Raw genomic sequence first — 24,428 nt, 5'->3', positions numbered from 1 at the left:
TTCAGACACGGCAAGGTGAAATTATAAACTTCAAACCCAGTTTCTTTTATTAATGTTGAGTGAAGTGAAAGTGTTAGTCACTCAGTCGTGTCTGACTCTTTGTGACTCCATGGACTGCAGCCCACCAGGCTGCTCTGTCCATGGGATTCTCCAGGTAAGTATACTGGAGTGGGTTGCCATGCCCTCCTCCGGGGGATCTTCTCTGCCCAGGGATCACACCCGGGTCTCCTGCAATGCAGGCAGACTGTTTGTCATCTGAGCCACCAGGGAAACCCTTATTAATGGTTACTCCTGGCCTATAATACAGGCTGGGCATGGATGCATGGAAATGGATTAGCACGCTCTCCAGCACCCCATAGATGTTAGCGATTACTGTGACTGTCCCCATTCTACACAGAAGGAAACTGAGGCTCAGAGGAGCAGAGTCCATTAATGAAGACCATAGAACAAGTAGGTGCCAAAGCCAGGTCTATGAGACCCCAAAGTCAAAGCTGTTTCTCTCAAGCCCTGAATTTCTTAGCCAGGATTGTCATCTTGTTCAATCCCTGCTGCTCTCCTAGGGCTGCTTTAATGAACAGCCCTTGGCTTAAAACAGCAAGAATATATTCTCTCATAGCTACGGAGCTGAGTGGTCCAAAGTCAAGGTGTCAGCAGGGCTGGTTCCCCCTGGAGACTCAGAGGGCAAACCCATTCCATGCTTCTCTGGCTTGTGATGGCTGACCACAATCCTTGGTATTCCTTGGCTTAGGGCTTCGTGACTCCAATCTCTGCCTCTGTACAGTCCATGGAGTTGCAGAGTCGGACACGATTGAGCGGCTTTCACTTTCACTTTGAATGTTTGACATCCTTGCCTCAATTGCATCTGTAAATACTCCATTTCCAAGTAAGTCACATTCACAGGTACAGGGGGTTAGAATTTGGACATATCTTTTTATTTTAAATTATTTTTTAAAATATCTGTTTATTTGGCCATGCTGGGTGTCAGTCGAGGTGCTCTTTGGTCTTCATTGCAACACGCAGGATCTTTAGCTGTGGCTTGACGGATCTAGTTCCTTAACCAGGGATCAGACCCAGGACCCCTGCGTTGGGTACATGGAGTCTCAGCCACTGGACCACCAGGGAAGTGCCTGGACATATCTTATTAAAGGGTATGATTCAGCTCACCCTGTTGCCACCCCAGGTCAGTAAATCTTCACGGAGCACAAAGCATGTGCCAGCCAGGGCACCAGCAGGCATATTACATTAATTCTGCCACGGTCTAGTGGGAGGGGCAGACAGCCATAGATAACAGCAGAATGGTTTTTAAACTAAGTGTAGAAATAAAGCAGATGGACTCACAAAAGAGAACAAATAGTAGTGTCTGGGGTGGAATAAAGCAGGAAGCATGGCATGTGTCCTATTAGTCAGCAGCTATTTGCTAAGCACTTAGTATATGTGTGAGGTATTTTAGGGGAAAAATATGTATGAAAAAAAAACAACCCAATGCAGAGTAGGAAAATGAGCCTGAACTTCAGCTTTGGAGGCAGAAAGGCCTCAAAGGCAGGCTTTGACCCATCTGTGCCTCAATTTCCTCATCTCTAAAATGGGAATACACATAGCATTTGCCTCAAAGAGTTATTATTAGGTGTACGTGAAACCACGCAAGTATTCAATCCATAAATATTTAATATTTTCTCTGTGAAAGTGAAAGTGTTAGTCTCTCAGTCGTGTCCGACTCTTTGCGATCCTATGGATTGTAGCCCGCCAGGCTCCTCTGTCCATGGGATTTTCCAGGCAAGAATACTGGGGTGCTTGCCATTTCCTCCTCCAGGGGATCTTCCCAACCCAGGGATCGAACCCAGGTCTCCCACATTGCAGGCAGATCCTTTACCAGCTGAGCCACCAGGAAAGTCTGGCACAAAATGTGCAGGAAGGGGCTAGCCTGGCACCAAGAAAGCATTTAATAAATGTCAGCTCTCATCCTCTTTCCCTTGATTCACAAGTTAGGTGAAAGTTCAGGACAGAAATACAAGCGAGGCCAACGCAGGACAGGCTAAAAGCCAAGTAAAGAGCCTGCGGTTTGCGTGTAGGCACTGCGGCACCACGGCCAGATAGGCTCCTGGGGAAAGTGGGCTTTTGAATCAGACCCCAGAGAGAAGAGGAGGAGGGAAGACACCACGAAGCAATGGTGTGCGAACATATGGTTTGGGGGAGGAAACTTACTGGGAGGAAAAGTAGGTCTGGCCCAGATGATGACCTTTTCTGCAGGATTTTAGGGAGCAACTGAAGCATCATGAAGGGTAGAACTTTACTAAAGTTAAACAGAAAAATACCAAGGTGAGCAGGTACTTAACCATATCACAAGCATTTGCATTTCTTTAAATTTTGCTCCAACTTTGGTATCAGTTTTTATGCAGGCCATTTCCTATAGGAAATAGTTCTCTATGTTTCTACTACATTTAACTCATAAGATTTTCCTATTCACAAAGCTCCTTGAAGGCTGGGGCTGGATCTTAGCACCAATCCACCTCAGGGCTTGGTATATAGTAAGTGCTCAATAAGAATTTCATTGAATGAATAAATGACTTTTATATTTCTGTTTTACATAACAACATGGCATTTTGATTGGTGCACTATAATTCATGCTTTCCAGACAAGTATAATATCGATAGCACAATACTATCAATATGATAGATATTGATACAAAGCCAGGTAGGATTGTTTAGCTGGGGACAGCTATTGGAAGGATCAGCCTAGAATGCAGTAGGACAGGACCATAGAGAGAACTTGCTAAACTACTGGACTCCCAGGTTGTGCTGTAAACCCATTAGGCCGTGTTGCTTTAAACTCGGGGTCAGCCAACCAAAGGTGGATGCAAAAGACTTTAAACAAGCCTGCAGCTTGAGACCTGAAATAGAACAGAAAGGGAATTAACAGGACTCAACCTAGTCTTCTGGAGGGAGCCCTGAGACCTGAGGATGCAGGCTGGGCTAAATCTATGTTGAGATAAGAAAGAGCAGCTTCTTTAAGGTTTATTCTCTTTTTGGAGCCACCAGATCCACTGGGCAGATCATGCCTTGAAATAGAAGCATCTCAAAAGGCCTGTGAATCATTTCTTAGCGCCAGCCTGAGAAGTTTCATATCCTGTTCTCGGAGTTACCTTGGGTGTTGTGTGTGTGTGTGCGTGCATATGTGTGTGTGCGTGTGAGTATTGTTTTCAAGGGGGTTTGCTTAGAATTTGGTTTTGAAACTTTTACTTTCTTTTAACAGCTTCTTTTTTCAAGCTGGAAGAGTTTTTCAAATGGCTTTTGCGAGAAAGTTCAAACCCTGGAATGACTAAGTCTCTGGAAGAATTTGGACTTTGTAAGGGGAATTTGTTTGTATTTGGTATGAATCACCCAGTCACTGATTTCTAAAAGAAAAGATCTTTTAGAAAGCTTTTAGGTCAACCCCCTCATTGTACACATGGGGAAACTGAGGCTGGGGGAGGGAAAGGGGTTCAGCTAAGGCCACATGCAGTGTCAGAGGAAGTGATGAGACCAGAACACAGGTGTGACTCCTGGAGTCAGCTTCAGCTTTGCAACAAGCTCTTGAACGCCAGTCTATACTTTAGTAGAGACATCTTCAACATCAGTAAAGGAACAGAAAGACAAAGAAGGTTCTGAGGAGGCAGAATTCACCCAGTAGAGGCATAGAAGGATGGGGAAAGGAATGTATAGAGGTATCTTGCAGGCATTAATGCATCTTACCCTTCCCACATACTATGAGAGCAATAGTTCTCAACCAGGGTTGACTGTGCCCCAAGGGGATATTTGGCAAGGTTGGCAGACACTGTCATTAGGAAGGCAGGTTGCTACCGGCATCTCATGGGCAGAGGCCAGGGAGACAGCTTAACATCCTATGGTGGACAAGACAGCCCTCACAACAAAGAGTTATCTGGATCAGTAGCATCAGAGCTGAGAAGCTCTGTTGTTGGGACGGCATTCTTCTAAATACACCCCAATTTAACAGTAAGATAGCTGAGGCTCAGAAGATATAGCTGCTCACTAACTGTGTGGTCCTGGGCAAATTAGTTAACCTCCCTGTGCCTCTGTTTCCTCATCTGTGAAATAGAGATAACAGTACTTCCGTCAGTGGTTGTTATAATGATTAAATACATTTTTATAAAGTGCTTAGAACAGTGCCTGGCTGTTAATACTTACTATACCAAGTATTATATGAGTATATGCTAAAAATAATAAAAAAATAAACTTGCCCAGAATACATAGGCAAGTAGAAGAATTGTTCAGTTCAGTTCAATTGCTCAGTCGGTCTGACTCTTTGTGACCCCATGGACTGCAGCCCGCCAGGCCTCCCTGTCCATCACCAACTCCCAGAGCTTGCTCAAACTCATGTCCATTGAGTTGGTGATGCCATCCAACCATCTCATCCTCTGTCATCCCCTTTTCCTCCTGCCTTCAATCTTTCCCAGCATCAGGGTCTTTGCTAATGAGTCAGTTCTTCACATCAGGTGGCCAAAGTATCAGAGCTTCAGTTTCAGCACCAGTCCTTCCAACGAAGAATTGTAATGAAAGCCTGAAGACATTTCAGGGTATAGGGACTAGAACATGGGAGCCCTTCGGAGGGTGTAAGGCCCTGAGAGCAAACGAGGCACGTGGTCATCCACGTGGCACCCTACATCTCCCTGGTCAGGAGGTTTTCTTTCGCAGACACTGCTACCTGAAATGCAACTTCACCTTTTTATGTTGAAATGATATGACTGTTAAAGATGAATGTCTCTGGCAAGTCTGACACAGTAAGCCACTAGCAGTCATCAGTAATTGCTCAGGATAAATTAGTTTAGCTCCCTCCCAGCAAGGCAGCCTACCACCTGCTCTCAGGACTCCTTAACCATCAGTCATCCTCACCTCAAGCAGGCCTCCAGCCTGGACCAACTCGGGGCCTTGTCCCACCGTGCACCCCACTTTAGGGCCTGCTCCTGCTTCTCCCACCCGAAGCTGTGATGGCCCTTTTACCCAGCCAGGGACCTAGTCCTTGCTTTTCTGCTTTGACCCCCTAATCCTATCTTCGGTCAGGGATCAGATCCCTCCACTGGCTGCTGATACCTGCACACTCTTGGAGTGGTTACCATCTATTTCCCCCAAGGCCTAGATGCTCAGCCCCTCTGTCAGCGAGCACTGGGCTCTGGGAAGCAAACCAGGGGGAGTGTTAGCAGAGCAGACGGAGGAAAATTTGAAGCGAGACTCATCCCTGTCTCTCCCCGGCCGGGGCCGCCCTATAAGACCATTTCCTCAGACAATAGGTGCCATTTCTTTTTTTTAAAGTTAAAGACACTCAGTCATGTCCATCTCTTTGTGACCCCATGGATGATACAGTCCATGGAATTCTCCAGGCCAGAACACTGGAGTGGGTAGCCTTTCCCTTCTCCAGGGGATCTTCCCAACCCAGGAATCGAACCCAGGTCTCCTGCACTGTGGGCTGATTCTTTACCAGCTGAGCCACCTGTGAAGCCCAAGACCAGCGGAGGGGGCCGCCTACCCCTTCTCTTATTTTTCAGGCTGTGCTGGATCTTAGCTGCAGTGCCGAGGCTTCTCTAGTTGCAACACGTGGGCTCTAGAGCATGCTGGTTCAGTAGTTGCAATGAGCAGACTTATTTGCCCCACAGCTTGTGGGATCACAGTTTCCCCACCAGGGATCGAATCCAAATTCCCTGCATTGGAAGGTGGATTCTTTATTACTGGGGCCACCAAGGAAGCCCCCATTTCTTGAGCATCTTAAGCTACATGTCTCTCGCCTACAACAGCCCTCACCAGCAGGGCCCCACTCCACCATCCCAAGACCTAAGAGACCCCCGTGTAAACTGCATTAGTTTTCTGTCATGGCTGTAACAAATTACTGCAAACTTGGTGCCTTCAAATGACACAAAGGTAGTATCTTACAGCTCTGTAGATTAGAAGTTCGACAAGGATCTCACTGGGATAGAATCAAGGTGTCTGCAGGGCTGTGTTTCCTCCTGGAGGCTCTAGAGGAGAAGCCCTTTCTTTACTTTTCTGGCTTTATGGCCCCTTCCTGCATTTTCACAGTAAGCCATATGGCACCTCTCTGACCCTGCTTCCATTGCCACATCTCTGACTCACCTCTTCTGTTACCCTCTTCCACTTTTAAGGACGCTTGTGATTAGGTGGTTGTTGTTGGGTGAGTCATTCAGTCATGTCCCACTCTTTGTGATCCTATGAGCTGTGGCCTGCCAGGCTCCTCTGTCCATGGGATTCTCCAGGCAATAATTCAACCGTAACTCCATCTGCAACCTTGCTTCCCATTTGCCACGTAATGTTCACGTAACAGATTCACGTTCCAGGGATTAAGAGGTGGATACCTTCTTTTTTTTTTTTTTTTAATTCAAGTATAGTCGATTTACAATGTTGTGTTAATTTCTCTTGTACAGAAAGTGATTCAGTTATACATAATATTCTTAATATTCTTTTCCATTATGGTTTATCACAGGCTACTGAATATAGTTCTCTGTACTATACAGTAAGACCTTGCTGTTTATCCATTCCTTATATAAAAGCTTACGTCTGCTAACCCCAACCTCCCACTCCATCCCTTCTCCCTTCCCCTTCCCCACTGGCAACCACAGGTCGGGTCTCTATGTCTGTGAATCTGTTTCTGCTTTGTAAACAGGTTCATTTGTGTTATATTTTAGATTTCATATATAAGTGATATCATATGGTATTTGTCTGTCTCTTTCTGACTTCACTTAGTATGATCATCTCTAGTTGCATCCATGTTGCTGCAAATGGCATTGTTTCATTCTTTTTTATGGCTGAGTAATATCCCATTGTATACAGATACCACATCTTCTTGATCCAGTCATCTGGACATTTAGTCAATGGACATTTAGGTTGCTTCCAAGTCTTGGCTAGTGTGAATAGTGTTACTATGAACATAGTGGGGCATGTATCTTTTTGGATTAGTTTTGTCTGGATATATGCCCTGGAGTGGGATTGCGAGATCATATGGTAATTCTGTTTTTAGATTTTTAAGAAACCTCCATTCTATTTTCCACAGTGACTCCACCAACTTACATTCCCACCAATAGTGTAGGAGGTTTCTAGGATGTGGATACCTTCAAAGTGACCATTAATCTGTCTGCCCCATTTAACCGACAGGGAGTGGTGGGGACCGTGACAATCCAGAGGGAAGATACTGAATGAGAACAGATTCTCAATGCCCCCTTCTAAAGGTGGCATCTGCTACTCAGCCCTAGCTTTCTTCAGGTGAAATCTTCCAATTCTGAAATCACTGAACAAGCCGGAAAAAAAAAAATTCTCATGGGCTAGATCCGGCCTGAGGCCACCCAGGTGTGACCTCTGAATTCATCTCCACCCCATCAGTGGTGAGATGATGAGATGCGCTCTGGCATTTACAGGCTTTCCAGGCTCTGGGGGAAGAGGAACCAGCTGGGCCTGGACGTGGGAAGGAACGTGGTCAGAAGCAGGGCAGGTACTGCAGGGGGTGCCTCGGGGGAAAGTTTAGAGGGAGAAGGGACCAACCATTTCCCTGAGGGACCAACCATCACCTGCAGGAAGCAGTGGTGCATCAAAGGGTACAGGAAATCAGGCAGAGGCCGACCTGAAGAAATCAACCAGACTGAGGTAGGCTTTATGCCTCATGGCTTCAGAACAAATCAAGCAGACCCTTTCTAATTTCAAAACGTATCAGTTCTTCTCTTCCCCCTGAAAGCACTAACAACACTGGCTGACTGTGTGGAGACTGGCAGGCAGGAGGCTGGCAGGGGTCGGGGTGAGCGTGAGGCTTTTCACTCTCTGCCTTTTTATGCTTTTTGAATTTTGAACCAGGTGGAAGTGCTAACTATTTAAAACATTACATTGAAGCACCTTTATTCATTGAAAAATATTTTAAAAATTCAATAGTTTATGTTCAAGGTAAAAAACAAAACAAATCATGAATGCAATGTGTGACCTCATGGCAGGAAGGTTTAGAAATGGTGAAATGTGAATGAATGTTAACAAACTGGGCCAAATTACCTTGGATCCATCATCCTGGCTGCTTTTCCTTATCCTCACACACAAGGACTTTGATAAACCAAACTGGTGTCTTCAGTTCCACTCTATTCCAATCTGAATGGCAAAAAGCTAAGACTTGAGAGTCAGTCAGCTTGGTGACCTTGAGCCAATGTGCTTAACCTCTTTGAGCCTCAGTTTTCCAGTCTGTAAAACAGAGGTAATAATGATACCAATTTTATGGACTGTTATGAAGATTAATGAGTTAAGGCAAGTAAGGCACTTGAAACAACACCACAAAATCAGTGCCCCCAAACGATGACTCTTATTATTATTTTTACTGTTCTCTTCTAAACTTGTTTCTTTAGAGTGGGAGAATTATTAAAACCATAACAACTTAGGGCTTCCCTGGGGGTTCAAACCGTAAAGAATCTGCCTGCAATACAGGAGATCTGGGTTCAATCCATGGGTCAGAAAGATCCCCTGGATAAGGAAATGGAAACCCACTCCAGTATTCTTGCCTGGGAAATCCCATGGACAGAGGAGCCTGGTAGGCTACGGTCAATGGGTTCACAAAGATTTGGACATGACCGAGCGACTAACACAATAACAACTTAAGACATGCAATGAAGGTGATCAAAATGAAGTGAATTTAACCTCTGGCCCCCCAAATACTTACGACCACGTTCTGAAGGGAATATCCATGTCTCCATTTTATAGATAAGGAAACCGAGGCCTGGAAAACATAAGCAAGTTCCTCAAGGACACTGAGTTTGGACACAGAGAAGACAGAGGCTTGAACCAGGATTTCAAGATTCCAGATCCCATGACTTTCAATTAAAGTCTGTCTTCTGGTGTGATTATATGGCGTGATCATAAAATAACAGGACTGAGTGGGGCAGTTGGATTTCCGTTTGTTTGGTTTGAGGACAGCCCCTCCCCTGTCATAGTCCCAGATCCAGTAGATTCTATGGTGGGGGTCAGGTCAGGTCTCTGGCTCACATTCTGGTCTCAGTTTTGCAGCCAAGTTCCTCTCTCCCCGGGGAGGGATGCAGGATTGGGGAGGGGGTGTCAGTGCATGGGGGGTTGCCATGGGTGACCCTGGCCCAGCTGCTGCCTGAGCTTTCTCACGAGGAGGTTCTCCCAGTGTCCCAGATCCACCCGAGGCCCTCTGTTTCCTCTCCCGACCCTCGTCATCTGAGAAGCAGTTGTTGCAGCTTGCAAATGTGTCTGGCACCAAATTTGGGAGTTAGATGCTCCAGAAAGATGAAGAGCACTGCCCAAGCAAACCTCAGGAAGTGAGAGAGCCCAGTGATCAAGAGCACAGCCTTGTAGGTTTCAAACCTGGCTCCTCCGCTTCCTAGCTGGGTGGCGGTGGGCTTCACCTTTCTGAGGCTTCCACACCTGTGAAATGGGAAGGCCAGCACATCTATCTCAGATGTTGAGACGCTTTTCTTTTTTTAAAAGCGCTTTATTGAGGTATAATTTACATACCATAAAATTCACCTGCTTTAAGTACACAACTAAGTGATTTTTAGCCTATTTAAAGAATTGTATGACCATCACCACATCCATTTTAGGATATTTTTATTGGGGCTTCTCTGGCAGCTCAGACAATAAAGAATCTGCCCACAGTGCAGAAGACCCGGGTTTGATCCCTGGGTTGGAAAGATCCCCTGGAGAAGGGAATGGCTACCCCACTCCATAGACCAAGGAGCCTGGTGGGCTACAGTCCAAGGGGTCACAAAGAGTCAGATGTGATAAGTCTCTCCAAAAATAACTCATTAGCAGCCATTCCCCTTCTTCTTCTTAGCCTTGGGCAGCCACTAATCTATATTCTATCTCTATAAATTTACTTTTCCTGGAAATTGAACATAAATGGAATTATACAATATGTAGTCCTTTGTACTTTTTTCCTTCCACTTAGGCTAATATTTTCGAGGTCCATCTATAGATTGTATACAACAGTAGTTGTTCCTTTTTTTTTTTTTTTTGGTCACACCACACAGCTTGTGGGAATCTTAGTTCCTTGACCAGGGATTGAATCCAGGCGCAGGGCAATAAAAGCACCAAGTTCTAACCACCGGAACACCAGGGAATTCCCGTGTTTGTTCGTTTTTATTGCTGAGTAATATTCCATCATATGACTATACTACATTCTGCTTATGCTTTCATCATTTGATACACTTTTGGGTTGTTTCCAATTTGGGGTTATAATGAGCAAGGCTGCTATGACTGTTCCCTGTACAAGGTTTTGAACAGACATATGTTTTCATTTCTCTTGGGTGAATACCTAGAAGAATGGCTAAAGTCATATAGTCAATTTATATTTAACTTTATAAGAAACTGCTAGTTTTTCAAAGTCTTACATTGCCAGCAGTAACGTATGAGGATTTGCTGAGAGAATTAAATGAGATAATTAACATAAAATGCTTAGCACTGTGCCTGATCATAGTGAATCTTCTATAAATGGTAGCTAGTATTAATAAAGGTCTTAAAAGAATCTTAATAGAATAGTGCTAGAATCTGAGGTACTGCTGCCTCCTTTCCTGGAAAGAAAGTGAATCTCCAAGCGGCAATCACTCTACAGTGTTAAAACCCACACACCCTTTACCCTCTTAGCCTGGCATTCAAGGTTCTCCACACACCCCATCGCTCCATCTCCTCATCCAGTCTTGGCCAGCATTCACCCTGCCCTCTAGCTTCTGCCCAGCCAAGCTGATCAGCACCTCTGCTCCCACCATTCTCTGCCGTCTCCCTCTTGCTTTCTCTTTAAGTATTAAAATCCTACTTGGTTTTCAAGACTCAGGTCTAGCTCAGGTGTCCTTTCCTCTCCAAGGTCTATCTTGACTTTTTTTTTTTTGATCATGCTGTGGGCATGCGGGATCATAGTTCCCTGACCAGAGGTTGAACCTACACTTCTTGCACTGGAAGCTTGAAGTCTTAATCACTGGACCACCAGGGAAGTTGCCTATACTGAATTTCTAACTAACCAGACTAGCGCTGTCTGTGTGCTGTTGAGCACCTGAAATGTGGCTAGTCTGAATTGAAATGTGCTGAATTATAATATATACATCAGATTTTGATGATTTAGCATGAAAAAGTAATATGAAATTAATAGGTTTTCTGGTATTAATTACAGGTTCAAATAGTATTGGAGGTATATTGGGTTAAGTAAAAATACATTATTGAAATTAATTTATTAAAAAATTAAAATTTTTTTTAAATGAGGTTGCTAGAAAACCTTAACTTACACATATGGCTCACATCTGTGCCTAAATGCTAGTTCTACTGGATGGCATTGGTAAAGAGCATCAATATCTTAACAGCTGCTGTTTATTGAGCACCTATTTTCTTGCACTGTTGCATCTGTTATCTGATGTAATGCTCAGTGCAACCCTGTGGGGAGATGTTATGAATATCTCCTTTTTTACCGATAAGGAAACAGAGGGAGGGTGTGATCTCCCTAAGGTCACACAGCTGGACGCTAGCAGACTCAGGATTCAAACCCAAGCTGTCTGCCTCCAAAGTCCACGGTCTTCCATTCTGCTGCACATACCACTGAAGCATCAAGGGGGGTCTCCTGGGGTGCCTTTGGCTGGAATCAGAACAGCTCTTCATGGTAATGAATCATGCTAATCAGAAACTCTGACTGAATGCTTGTCTTTCATAAACACAAAAGGAGAAAGCAGATTAATTAATAGAAGCAGTGCATTTGGAATAAGTCAGATCTTGGCATTTCTGGGTGTAATAAGATTGAGAACCACAGGTCTAAATACATATCTCTTTTGACAGGTGGGGACGCTGATGCCCCAAAGGGAGAAGGTTTGTGCAGGGTTGTCAGCGAGTGGCAGAGCCACATGCAAAAGCAGGGTTTCTGGGCTCTCAGGCCGAGTTCCCCTGCATGGACCTCACTGTCTGTACATGGAAGGCCCCTGCCCCCAGCCACCTGGAAGTCTTTTGTCTTGAACCAGCCCCCTTCCTCTCCCCAGCCTATCCAGAGGACTAGAGGGGGGGGGGGGTGGTCAGGAGACCCAACCCATTCCCATCAGGGTCCCAAGGCCACCATCCGGTCCTGGGCCAGGAATTCCTTTCAGAGACTGAATTAAACTGAGCCTGAAAATAATTCCGCACCCTTGGACGCCTCCAGGAGCTCCTTATTCCTAATCTGCCCGCATCTAGCGGGCCAAGCCTCCCCAAGTCTCCTCTAGGCCATCTTCTGGGCTCCCCCAGCCTTCCCCTGCCAGCTTCCATCTCCACTCATAAGTGTTAGGGAGAGGGGGTGTTTAAATGTGTAAAGGCTGCCCACATCCCTGTGCCCTCGTCCCAGCCTCTCCAAACAGGCAGGAGAAAGGGCGACAGAGACGTCCTAAACCCGGCATCATCATCGCTATGAGGCAACCCAGGAGGGCCCGAGCCAGAGGCACAGAGAAGAAACCCAGATGCAGACACAAAGGGGAACCAAGAGTGTGCCCAAGACAGAAGAACAAGGATGGGCGCGCAGATCAAGATCAAGGCACGGAGCGAGAGACGAAGAGAAGAGACAGAAGAGAAAGAGAAAGGAGGTGGAGATGAAAAGGGGATTCAGAAAAAGGAAAACGAGAGGAAGGCAGAGTAGGAAGACGAGAGAGAAATGAGAACGTGCGGGAGAGACCGCAAGAGCAAGAGAGGCGCGACCTGGGCGAGAAGGAAGGGTGCACCCCGAGGGCGCGAGGGGCTATGCGGGCGATCGGGGGGGTGGGGGGTGGCGCCTGGGCCGTGGGGGTCCCGGGGGTGGGGCGCGGGTCCTCCTCCCGGCGCCTCGCCCCGCCGCGGCGGTCGGCGCAGCCACATTCCTCCGGGTTTCCCACACACTCGCCATCAAAGAGTCCCCAAAGCCCCGACTTTTCCCGCGCCCCTCCCCCGCCAGGGCCGGAGAAGCTATTTTTCACCCCCTCCTGGTCTTTAATCTGTTGTGGGGGAAAGAAAGCGGCTTTTGTTGGGCGAGGGGCTGCGCGAGGGGGCGGGGCGGGGGCGCCGGCGATTGTGTGTCCCCGCAGCTGCGCGCCCGGGGCCGCCCGGGTGGGGCCGCCGGGGCGCGGGCGGGGAGGGCCCCCCCCGAGGTCGGGCCGGGCCGGGGTGGGGCGCAGGGGCGCGGGCGCGGATGGCCGGGGCAGGTCGACCCGGCCCGGGGTGGGGGCCGCGGGGGCGCGGGGTGCGGGCGGGAGGGTCGCAGGGGCCGAGGGAGTGGAGGAAAAGGGCCACCCGGGCGCGCAAGCCCATTGTCCTCTTGGCCTGTTCTGCAGCTGGCCCCGAGATTGGGGGAAGATGGGTACACGCGGAACGCGCGCGTGGGGAGAAGGCTGCGCACCGGGAGGAGGTCGTATGCTCAGGCAGGGGCCTACGAGAACTCTGGGAGACGCGCCGCGCTTTTAAGTAACACTCAGGGAGACACGTGCGCGCGCGCGCACACACACACACACACATACACCGTCTCACCAGGGACACAGACACACAGACTCTCAAGAAGGGTCCCACAGCCGGAGAGGGGCCAACAACACACACTCCGGGAGGAACACACACATTCAAAAGAAGAACCCACTTACACACACAGACACCCACACACCACCCGACACCATAAAGGTCTGCTCAACAACGTGGATTTCCAATATGAATTTCCTTTTCCGGTTGGATTCCTGGGTGGGGAAGATCCCTTGGAGAAGGGATAGGCTACCCACTCCAGTATTCTGGTCTGGAGAATTCCATGGACTGTATCCTCCATGGGGTCGCAAGGAGTCGGACAGGACTGAGCGACTTTCCCTTCACTTCACTTCTCCTTCCAACCCCCATTTCTCCTTAAGACCGGCCCCCATTCTCCAGTATTACCTTCTAGACCCTCCCTCCAGTTGGCAGCCTGGCTCATGCTTTGGAGCGCAAGCTCTGGACTCAAGCAGCTGTGCTCTGCCTCCTAACAGCTATGTGACCTTGGGTGAGTGGCCTCACCTCTCTGAGCTTCTGATGGATATGTGGGTTGTAAGAGACAATATATGTGAAGATGCCTGACTCATCGTTGGCACTTGGTTAAGCTGATCCCTGATGAGCCCGCTAATGCTGGGGCCACAGTAACAAAGACACTCAGTGGCAGCTGTGGCCAGCCTCTCTTCAGCCTCCCCGCACCCCTGCACTTTCACTGCAGTGCCCAATTGGGCGTGGGGGAGGCTTTTCCTCTCCAGCAGGGTCAGCTCTGTCCCCAGGCTGGATTCCTACCATCCTAACCTCAATATCTACCCTTTGAACTGCTGCTGGGACCTGGGCCAATACAAGACAATATCAGGGCGGGGTGAACATTGCTTTTCCAGGCTCCTTTATTTTTTTTTAACCTTCAACTTTTCTTGCCTTGGTTCCATCATCTTTCTAAAGCCCTTCCTGAACCCCAGTAGTGAGAGTCCCAATCCAATTGTCAGCATCTGTCTGTGGTAAAGAACATCCCCTAAGGGGTCTCCCACGAGTGATCACTGGGGTGGAGCTTAATTCAGTACATCCTTACTCATTGCCCATTCTCTGCCAGGCACTGTGAGGGATGCTGAGACCAGGGAGACGATATGACATAATTACAAAACAGGTGAGCGATAAACCCCACAGGATGGTTGGAAGAGTTCAGTGAAACTATGAAGAAAAGTGCCTTGGAAATAGCAAAACCTCTGCAATAATTCCTTTTCCTTTTGCTACTTGTTAAACCAGATTTCCACATAACCTACTGATGCTCTCTAAAGACTAGAAGCTCCAAACCTTTCTTTCTTTTTTCCTCCAAACTTCTCTTAACAAGGAAATGAGCTTATCCCTATCTGGCCTCATTAGCCTAAAAATGCTGGAGTGTCTGGACACTGTGTACAGATCAATGTTTGAGCCACCAGACCTGAGAGTTCAGATTTTGATTGTTGGAATTTTTTTTTCTTCTAGCTCTGTGGACAAGTCTCTTTGACCTTCAGTACCTTTGTCATAATACCTAACCTCAAAAGAGAAGATTATACAAGACAGAATTTATAAAGCACCAGCGCAAGATAGGTTCTCAGAAAATAAATTCCCTTCGTACTTTCCTGTGGTTGTCCACCCACCCACACATCTCCCAGATGCCAAGCCAGCCCCTGGACATCCCACAGTCACTGCCTACCTGCTGACATAAGGGCTTAGTTAACTTAAGAGTGTTACGACTGGTCCAAGCTAGGCTGGCTTTGGGTTGAAAGAAGGAGAGAGGGAGGAAACTCAACGCCAAAGCTGACTCCTAAATACAGGAGTAGTCAGTTTGCACTTTGTTTAAGAATAAACATCCCTTAAAGCATGGACAGGAAGGACTTTTTGGGGCGGGGAGGGGGGAATCTTCAGATTTCCAAGAAATTTCCAAAGCTCTCTGAGTCTCTCTCTGCTTAGAAAACCTTTTTCTAATACCTTAGTGTCTGTCTTCCGACCTAATGATTGTCTTGCTTTTCTCTATCGGGTAGAATAAAACCGTCTCAGGAGCAGGCTACTTTCCTAGGAGGTCCCTTGAAAGGGCAGAAGGAAAAGCATAAACACAGAAGGATAAAAGCTTTAAAACAGGTACCTGGGTGCAAGATTTGGATCTGTAGCTTATTAGCCATGTAACCCTAGGCAAGTATATTAACTTCCCTGAGCCTCAGTCTGCTGGTACACAGAATGGATCAATGAGATAATGCATAAGGCAAGCAGGACTTGGCAAATAGTTAAGATTCAATGAAGAACGATGATGATGATGATGATAATGATGGGACCAAGTACTTCTGAACTGTAAAGGAGCCCATCTTGGAGGCCCCTAGACATCCACATTCCTATAAGGACTCATGCCTGAGATCCAGGTGCTCCCCAGAGTCCCCTTCTCAGTATTGCCCACGTTCCTGTTCCTGAGAACAGTCTCAGCAGGAACCATTAAGCTTCTTGAAACCACCTACCTCACTCACCAGGGGCTCTATCACATCACAGCGCATGACAATAACTAATCGACTCCTGCGGCACTTTCTATCCCTTGTCCCCTAGATCCTCCCAGCTGTTAAGTGGGTGGGTATTTCTCCCCATTTTACAGAGGGGACAACTGAGGCAGAGGCAGGCTAGGTAGTCTATCCAGGGTTTGAGCCTGGCTTTGAACCTGCATTCCCTGTGATCTTGTTTCACAAGAGTCTCAAGCTGTAGTTTGAGGTCTAGCCTTGCTGGGGAAGGGGGAGGAGTATGTTCTAAGTGTGTGGCTAGGAAATCCTCCTCACACTCTTACAGGTACTTTGTGAGCAGACAGGTGTGAGTGTGTTAGTCACTCGGTCGTGTCCGATTCTCTGTGACTCCATAGACTGTAGCCTATCAGGCTCCTCTGTCCATGGAATTCTCCAGGCAAGAATACTGGAGTGAGTTGCCATTCGCTTCTGCAGGGGATCTTCGAGACCCCGGGAATGAACCAAGGGTCTCCTGCACTGCAGGCAGATTCTTTACTGTCTGAGGCACCGGGGAAGTCAAACAGATACATATTAGGAAATGCAGCATCTGGGGATGTCCTGAGATCCCTAATGTATCCCTAAGACAGCAGACTACCCTAATTCAAAAGAGATTTAGAGGGCAGAGTGGACAAGGAGCCACAAGAGGGGTAGGTCTGGGTCCTGGCTACAGGTCAGCAACTGATATCTTGCCCAGAATAACTTTGGGCAAGATTCAGAAGTTCTCTTGGTCCCCACTTTCGACATTAAAAGCAAAAAATAGAAAGGTAGACAGAAGCTCAGTTTAGGCAAAAAGACATCTGCAATTCTCATCATCATTACTTTGGCTTTGAAATCGACAGCTCAGAGACCCCCCACCACTTTTTAAAAATTTAAAGACAAAACAGTATAACTTAACAGTTCTGCCAACTCTTAAAAAGAAAAAATCAGAGAGCACAACACTGACTTTTTTTTCTTTTTTTTTTTAATTTTGGCAAAGGAAGATTCAGTTCCTGGAAATGCTTGCAAAATGATTCCTGACACTGGGGGGAGACAGTTAAAAAAAGAAGACGACGAAAACTTATTAAACCCATGTAGTAAAGGACGAAGGTGGGAAGAAAGAGAATCAACGAAAGAAAAGAACTAAAAGAGATAGAAGGTGGGGGGGTGGGAGCCATTAAAGGGCCCCAATTCAAGGAACGTTATCAAGTTCTCAGCATCTGCAATTCACAAGCCGCTTGTGAGTCGGGGCGGTGCAGACTCCGCCCCTTTCTCGGGTGTCGGACGCTCATTGGTGGGGGCGGCAGTCGCCGGCCGGTGACTGCCCGAGGAAAGGTTGCCTGGGACACGCATCCCTGTGTGAACGCATGACGTCCCACCCTGGCGCCAGGCTGTCTGGGGCTGAGTCTTAGATCAACACAGCTGTGGGACCGGGACCCACAGCTGGGCAAAGGAGCGGATTCCTCAACAAAAAATAGGATTGTGAGAAAAGTTCTGAAACAAAAACAGCGCAGACAAAAGCCTTAATGACATCCTTTCATAAAAATAAAAAATGCAAGAGGGGGGAAAAAGCTGGTAAAAGGAGCAGAACTGGGAACAGAAAGTTCAGAGGCATTTGGAATAAGAGACTGAGGCCCCACCACCGCTAAACAAGTTGCAGAAGGCCTGAGCTAGCCCTTCAGTCCGCTATTGGGAAAAAGAAGTCTTTTGGGTTCAAACTTTATCCAGTGTTCTCAACCGTAACCCATTTCTTTCAGAATTAGCATCTTACATTGGAGAGTACCCTTAGAGGTCATTTGCTCCCCCCGCCCCCAATTTTACAAAAAATGAAGCCCAGGAAGGAAGGAAATTCTTCCAAGGCCACATTGCAAGTTATTGACATGACCAGGAAAGAATTCTGCTTGCTAATCCCACTGCATCTCTTTCCTGCCTGTGTCGCCCAGCTCCTGGGCATTTTAGCCTGAAAGCATCTTCAGAGATACCGCGAAAGTGCGTTGCAAACTTCTGTACAAGCCCGACATCAGTGGTAGTGATGGAGGAGGGAAAAGAGAGGGGGGATCTATGTGCCTGCTGCTACGTCGCTTCAGTCATGTCCGACTCTGTGCGACCCCATAGACGGCAGCCCACCAGGCTCCCCCGTCCCTGGGATTCTCCAGGCAAGAGTACTGGACTGGGTTGCCATTGCCTTCTCCCGAATCTTCGTGGACCTGTGGACTAAGCACGGACCACTCAACCAGACACACGCACTCAGCAGTCACTTGCCCTCACATCCACTCAACCAGTCCTCAGGCACCAAGGAGACTAATGGACGTGATGGGAGTCAGTATGTTAAGCGCCTTGCAGAGAAGAGACATTTAATAATTATTTGTGGAAGGAAGGAGGTAGATCTAGTTAGCTCCATTTTATAAATTGGAAAATTGAGGCACAGAGACGTGACTTACCCAAAACTCACAGGTTTACTAAAAAAGAATGGAAATTTGAACATAAAAATGCCTAGCCCCAAAGGCCATGATTTTTTCCAGAACCTGGGCTTGACTATTTTGCACAAACCATGGAGGCCTGCATGACAGAAAAGGAAAAGGTTTTCTTTTTGGTCATGCAGGAGTCCTCATAGTCACCATATTCCTTTCCTGAGACCAAATAGCTGACAGGCTCTCCAGTTGACTTCCGTAGCATATATAGACTGATCTGTCCATTCACAGGATATTTTCATCCTCTTATAGTAAAGAGACTGTCCTTGAAAACATCCATATTTCAGGAAGAAATCTTTTGAAGACCTTTTACTTGGGACACAGATTCCTGTGGTATGACAGCAAAAAAAAAAAAAAAAAACACTTTGGGGTTGGCTCTGCTGTTACTTGTGGTGTGACCTTGGAAACATCTTATAACTCCTTTCTGGACCCTTTACCATCCCACACCTGCCTGTCCAAATTTCATAAAGCATCAGACTTCTAGAGTTGGAAAGGATTTCAAATAACCACTTAGCGCCATTTCCCCACTTTATGCACAAGGAACCAAGGCCAGGGTACCTGAGCTTGCCCACGATCATAGGACAGATTATTGGCAAGGCTGGGAAGTTGATTCCAGGACTCCTAACTCCCAGTCTAGTGTCCTGTTTCACTAGGACTCTTTTGAGATTGTCCTAGCTCTGAGCTCTCATTGTCCTGTTAATCAGTGCCACACAGTATAGAACTCTTAATTGTTTCCGGTGTTAATTTTGTCTCTCCAAATTCTGGGCTCCTTGAGAGCAGAAGTCACTGTTTTAAGGAAAGCAACTCCATAAATATTCATCAACTGATTGATTAGGGAAGCAACCATTGAGGGATCCCACCTGGTCACTCCCAAGACCCCAAGACGGAAACCAGCATTCAGAGGCTGCACTTTCCCCAAAACCCTTGGAAATGACAAGAAGACAAGCAAAGAATGCAGTGTCCCATTGCAATATGGGGCTTACTCGCCTGTCCCCCAGTTCCTTTCTTGGGGGCTCTCAGATAGAGCTGGAACCATTTCAGCAAGGCTAAGAATAATCAAGTCCAGGTGGCCTGCCCTTCCACAGCAGAAAGAGACAGACAATAGAGTGATGAAATTACCAAACTATTGTTTTCTGCATAGAGGTGTGTGGAGAATGTGGGGTTGGGGGGAGGGAGAAGGGAGAGTTTAAAAAATATTAACTGACCCAAAGGGAGCTCCTAAAAAGATTATCTAGAAATCAGACCGTCTGTACCCCATATTCAAAACCCTGTTCAAAATTCTAATCAAACTCACTTCCAAAACATAACTGGGCATATATTTGGCTCCTTTTGGAATGCATGAGGCCAGAGAGTGGGAGCTCTTTTTCTTCCCCATGCAAAAAGCACAATTCAAGCCCCCCCCTTTTTTTTCTTTCTCCCTGTTGCTCAAACAGTGTTCTTTGCTCAAACCCCCTTCCCCTCCTCCTTCTGCAATCTCAGCGCCTAGCCCAAATCTGTTTTCTTCATTGTAACCTCAGCTTCACCGCAATTAATTTTTTCCCCCTCTGGTCACAAGATAATTCCTGACGCCAGTGAGTCTGGAGGTCAGACGAACAGCAAATTGGGGAACAAGGCGGCACTAATTCCTTACAAGTTTCCCTTGAAAAATCTTTTGCTTAAAAAAAAAAAAAGCTTTGCTGTTCAGGGATTTATGACCTCGGAGGACTATGGGTTCGAACCAGTATTGAGCTGTAGGTGGACTGGCAAGGGGGCAGGGGAGCTCGAAGATATGGGGCGCTGCCAGGAACAGGCAAATTTAAAAGTTAATGGTTTTAAGTGATTTTTTTAAATCCTTGCTGGCAAAGAGGCCCGCCTCTCCCCAGTATCAGCGCTTCCTCATTCTTTGAATCCGCGACTCCGCGGTATTCGGCGTCAGACCGGCCAGAGGAAGCCTGTTTGCAATTTACCCGGGTTGTGAACGCCCAGGGTTGGCGGAGGCGGGGCCAAGGCGGGCTGTTTTGCATAAGGGGGCGTGCCCTCCAGGCCGACTCTATAAGTGCAGACTTCGGAGAGCGTGCGCGCGTTGCAGGCTGCTCTAGAGGGCCTCTGGCTTTCTCCTTCTTTCCAGCACTTCCCAGCCTCATTTCTCAGTATGAAGGCTCTCAGCCCGGTGCGCGGCTGCTACGAGGCGGTGTGCTGCCTGTCGGAACGCAGCCTGGCCATCGCGCGGGGCCGTGGCAAGAGCCCGGCCGCCGAGGAGCCGCTGAGCCTGCTTGACGACATGAACCACTGCTACTCGCGGCTGAGGGAACTGGTACCCGGAGTCCCGCGAGGCACTCAGCTTAGCCAGGTGGAAATCCTGCAGCGCGTCATCGACTACATCCTCGACCTGCAGGTGGTCCTGGCCGAGCCGGCTCCTGGGCCCCCAGACGGCCCGCATCTTCCCATCCAGGTGCGCGCGGGCGTGCTCGGGAGCTGGGGCGGGGCTGAGCTCCAGGGCTGGGATGCTACGGGGACCCCTGGACCTTCCAAACTCCGTGCGTAAACCCTACCCCCCTTTTCCTTCTCTCAGACAGCCGAGCTCGCTCCGGAACTTGTGATCTCCAACGACCAAAGGAGCTTCTGCCACTGACCTGGCCCGTCCTGGCGCCTCCAGGTGAGTTATCCAAGCCGAATCTCTCGGGGGCGGGGAAGGGGGACGGCTGGTGCTTAAACGGCAGATCTTAAAGTTGGTAGGCCTTTTAAAGGATTGCCGTGGCCCCCTCGGTTTAGGGAAATTAGGGCCAGAGAGTCGCAAGTGACTTGCCTGTGGTCACATCAAATGAATGACGGAACCAATTCCGATCCAGAGTTCGTTTCAACCTAAAGTGCACGTTGTTACGGTCTTCCCCCATTGGCCAAAGACGCGAAACTAGACGCAGTTCCGACTAAATAAAATAACCAGTCTGTTTGTGGCTTGGAGTCGTAAAAGGAGCCGCGTTTCCCTCAGCCCCCTCCCAAGTAGTGTCACTTCCAAGAGGGAGGGGTGGTGCAAGCTCCGCCTGTGGTCCTTAGGCGCCAACTGGGTGGGGGCAGTGTGGGGCGCGGAGTTATCAGCTGGAGGTAGAGACCAAGTTTCCTCCCTGGCGCCGGCCAGTCTGCGGACGGCCCCCGCTTCGGCGCGCTCGGCGGAAACTGACGGCTCCCTGGTCTTCTTTCCTCCCCCGCCCAGAACGCAGGTGCTGGCGCCCGTCCGGGACCCCGGGACCCTCTACGGCCGGAAGCCCGAGGGCATGGATGGGCCTCAACCTTGCCCTGCCCACTTGACTTCCCCAAACCCCTGCCTCGAGGCTGGACCTGCGCCCGGGAGCGAAGGACTGTGAACTTGGGTGGCCTAAAGAGCCAGCGCTAGCTCTGGGCACCAGCTGGGCAACCTCCCCCAGCCCTCCCCACTCCCAAGTTTTAAAGACTCTTTCAATGTGTGGAGGTGTACGGGGTTGGGGGTGGGGGCTGGCTGTTCTCCAAATTCTGCCTTGGCCAAGGCAGCGGTAGAGCTGGTGTTCTGGTCTCCTTGGAGAAAGACTCTGTTGCCCTGATTATGAACTCTATAATAGAGTATTTAGCTTTTGTACCTTTTTTGCAGGAAGGTGACTTTCTGTAACCATGCGATGTATATTAAACTTTTTATAAAAGTTAACATTTTGCATAATAAACGGTTTTTAAACACTTGTGTTTATAATTTGATTCCTTTCAGTACTAACACTGTTTCTCACAAAGCTGGATTTAGGGAGAATAAATTCATGTCTTTCTTGGAACTTAGGAAAAGTAAACTTGCTTATTCCCTTAAAAGGGAGATGGGAGAATGTCCAGCTAAGCCTGGGGAAGAGGGGGAAGTAGAAAGGGCTCATGGGGGAGCCCCACACGCATAGGGTGCAGAGAAGAACCTTGCCCTGCCTCACTTTACAAGTGAGGGAAGACTGGAGAGAGGGAGGGACTGGAAGGAGCTCACCCAGCAAGTTGGGGGCCTAGGATAGAAATCTCTCCTGAGTCCCAGTTCTTAGGTCGTTTGAGAGCTGTGTTGCTAACTAGCAGATGGCGGTCCTCATTAATGCCATTAATCATGATGTTTCTCTAGCACGGGATGTGAAATAGGACCCTCACCTGCCAGGCAGGCATGGTGCTGATAGATCCATTTCAGAGATGAATAAATGGATCATTGGGCTTGGTTTACTTCCCGCCTTACATTCTCTGGTTTATTTCCTCTTGGGCTTCCAAAGTTGGGGAAAATAGGAGAGGGTCTCTTCCCTCAAATCTGATCAACCACTCTGATCAAAAGGATTTCTGTGCTGGTTGGGAAATAGGGGAATAAATTCTACCACCAGGTACTTGAAGACTAAGCCTAGACTTGGAGTTAGAGGAAGAGGGCACTACAGCCTTCATTCCTGGTATATCCTTCCAATAGCACCTCCAGTGGGAGTCTCCTCATTCCTGGTATATCCTTCCAATAGCATCTCCAGTGGGAGTCTCCTCATTCCTGGTATATCCTTCCAATAGCATCTCCAGTGGGAGTCTCCTCTGTAAGCATCTTTAGCCCTATTTCAGAAATGGGAGAAATTGAGGCTCAGTGGATAATGAGTTGGAGTCAGGTTCACACAGTCCCTCGAGAGGCAGAAATGGGATTTTAAACTTAACTACAGTGACCATGGACAGGGAAGCCTGGTGTGTCACAGTCCATGGGGTCATGAACAGTCGGACACAACTTGGTGACTGAACAAAAGTGACCATGACTATAGTGGAAAGGAGCAGGATCTGAGACTGGCTATTCCATGGGGCCAGGCTTGAGAGTCAGGCAGAGGGCAGGACTCCCAATCCATGCCATCTTCCTTTGCTTCCCCCCCCACCTCGATCTGGCAGTTCCCCAGGTGGGTTCCACCAGGCGCCTGGTCTTACTAGATTCCTGTTTATATGATCTCATTCATGTGTTGGCACCTGGCATTAGTTACTTCAGTATTTCATAACAAACAGGTCACGTCATCACCCACCTTTCATGCCTTAACCCCGGTGAATTTGCAAGGGTGAACAGGGGCATGTGATGGGGAGGCAAACTTTGTGAACCACCCTCCTGATGGACCAGTGTTCTTAACCTGTTTCCTGGTCTCCTCCAATGATCTGGTGAAAGGTATGAATACTCTTCGGAAAATCCACGCACACACCATTTTGCCAAAGCCATAGGGCTTCCCAGATGGTTCAGTGGTAAAGAATCTGCCTGCCAATACAGGAGACACAGATTCAATCCCTGCGTCAGGAAGATTCCCTCGAGAAAGAATGGCGACCCACTCCAATATTATTGCTTGGGGAATTCCACGGACGAGGGGTCTGGTCGGCTACAGTCCACGGGGTCACAAAGAGATGGACATGACTGAGGATGCATGCATGGCCAAGCAAACCTCCAATGCCCTGGGGAGAGCCCTCAGTCCCCATGTGAGGAATTTTTGCTTCAAACCCAGTAAGTACAAGACCCAGGCCGGGTCTACCTGGGATCATTCATTAGGTGTCCTGTGGCTGACTCTGAAGTCAGCCACACAAAGGTGCAAACAGCGTACTAGCTGTTTGACTGCAAGCCAGAGACTGTTTCTATTGAGCCTCAGTGTCCACACCTGTGCGAGACTGCTGCTCTTGATACAGTTCTGAGGCACCTGGCCCCACATTAAACCATTAATTGCAGCAAAGCCAGGCACTGAACTCAACGCCCTGTGCCCTTTCTGCCACAGCATGCTGCTTCCTGCTCGGAAGTTGCGGGACTGAAAGACGAGGAAGTGCTGGATGGCTCATCTGCCCTGTGACCTTGAGCCAGCCACCTCACCTCTCCAAGCCTCTCTTCTCCCTTGCGCAGCAGCTGGTGCTTCTTGCATTGCTGCCTCCCAGGACAGAAGATAATGGTGGGAAAGTTCTTTGAAATGCATCACACACCTACGAGGTATTATTAAGCTAATTCCAAGGAAATTGCCTGTAAGGTCCTCGGAGACTGAGCTGCTCAGGTG

At 48.1% G+C, this 24,428-nt stretch overlaps 1 protein-coding gene across 1 annotated transcript; it reads left to right on the top strand.

Moving 5' to 3' along the window:
• Positions 1 to 20,477: 20,477 nt before the first annotated feature.
• On the top strand, positions 20,478 to 22,113 carry ID3 (inhibitor of DNA binding 3). The gene is made up of 3 exons (XM_020874598.2): positions 20,478 to 20,860; positions 20,981 to 21,064; positions 21,620 to 22,113. Exons 1-2 carry the CDS (start codon positions 20,561 to 20,563, stop codon positions 21,038 to 21,040), a joined length of 360 nt encoding a protein of 119 aa, XP_020730257.1. The 5' UTR covers positions 20,478 to 20,560; the 3' UTR covers positions 21,041 to 21,064; positions 21,620 to 22,113.
• Positions 22,114 to 24,428: the final 2,315 nt, after the last annotated feature.

The sequence above is a fragment of the Odocoileus virginianus genome, chromosome 30 (assembly GCF_023699985.2).
Source record: "Odocoileus virginianus isolate 20LAN1187 ecotype Illinois chromosome 30, Ovbor_1.2, whole genome shotgun sequence".
Classification (NCBI taxonomy): domain Eukaryota; kingdom Metazoa; phylum Chordata; class Mammalia; order Artiodactyla; family Cervidae; genus Odocoileus; species Odocoileus virginianus.
Note: the sequence above shows the minus strand (reverse complement) of the source record. Positions and strands in the feature narration are given on the sequence as shown.

What these genes read in the sequence shown, in the direction of transcription:
- ID3 (XM_020874598.2), top strand. Translation starts at nt 20,561, where the DNA reads ATGAAGGCTCTCAGCCCGGTGCGCGGCTGCTACGAGGCGGTGTGCTGC. An exon ending in GCCCGCATCTTCCCATCCAG is followed by an intron (nt 20,861 to 20,980) that starts GTGCGCGCGGGC and finishes TCCTTCTCTCAG; the next exon opens with ACAGCCGAGCTCGCTCCGGA.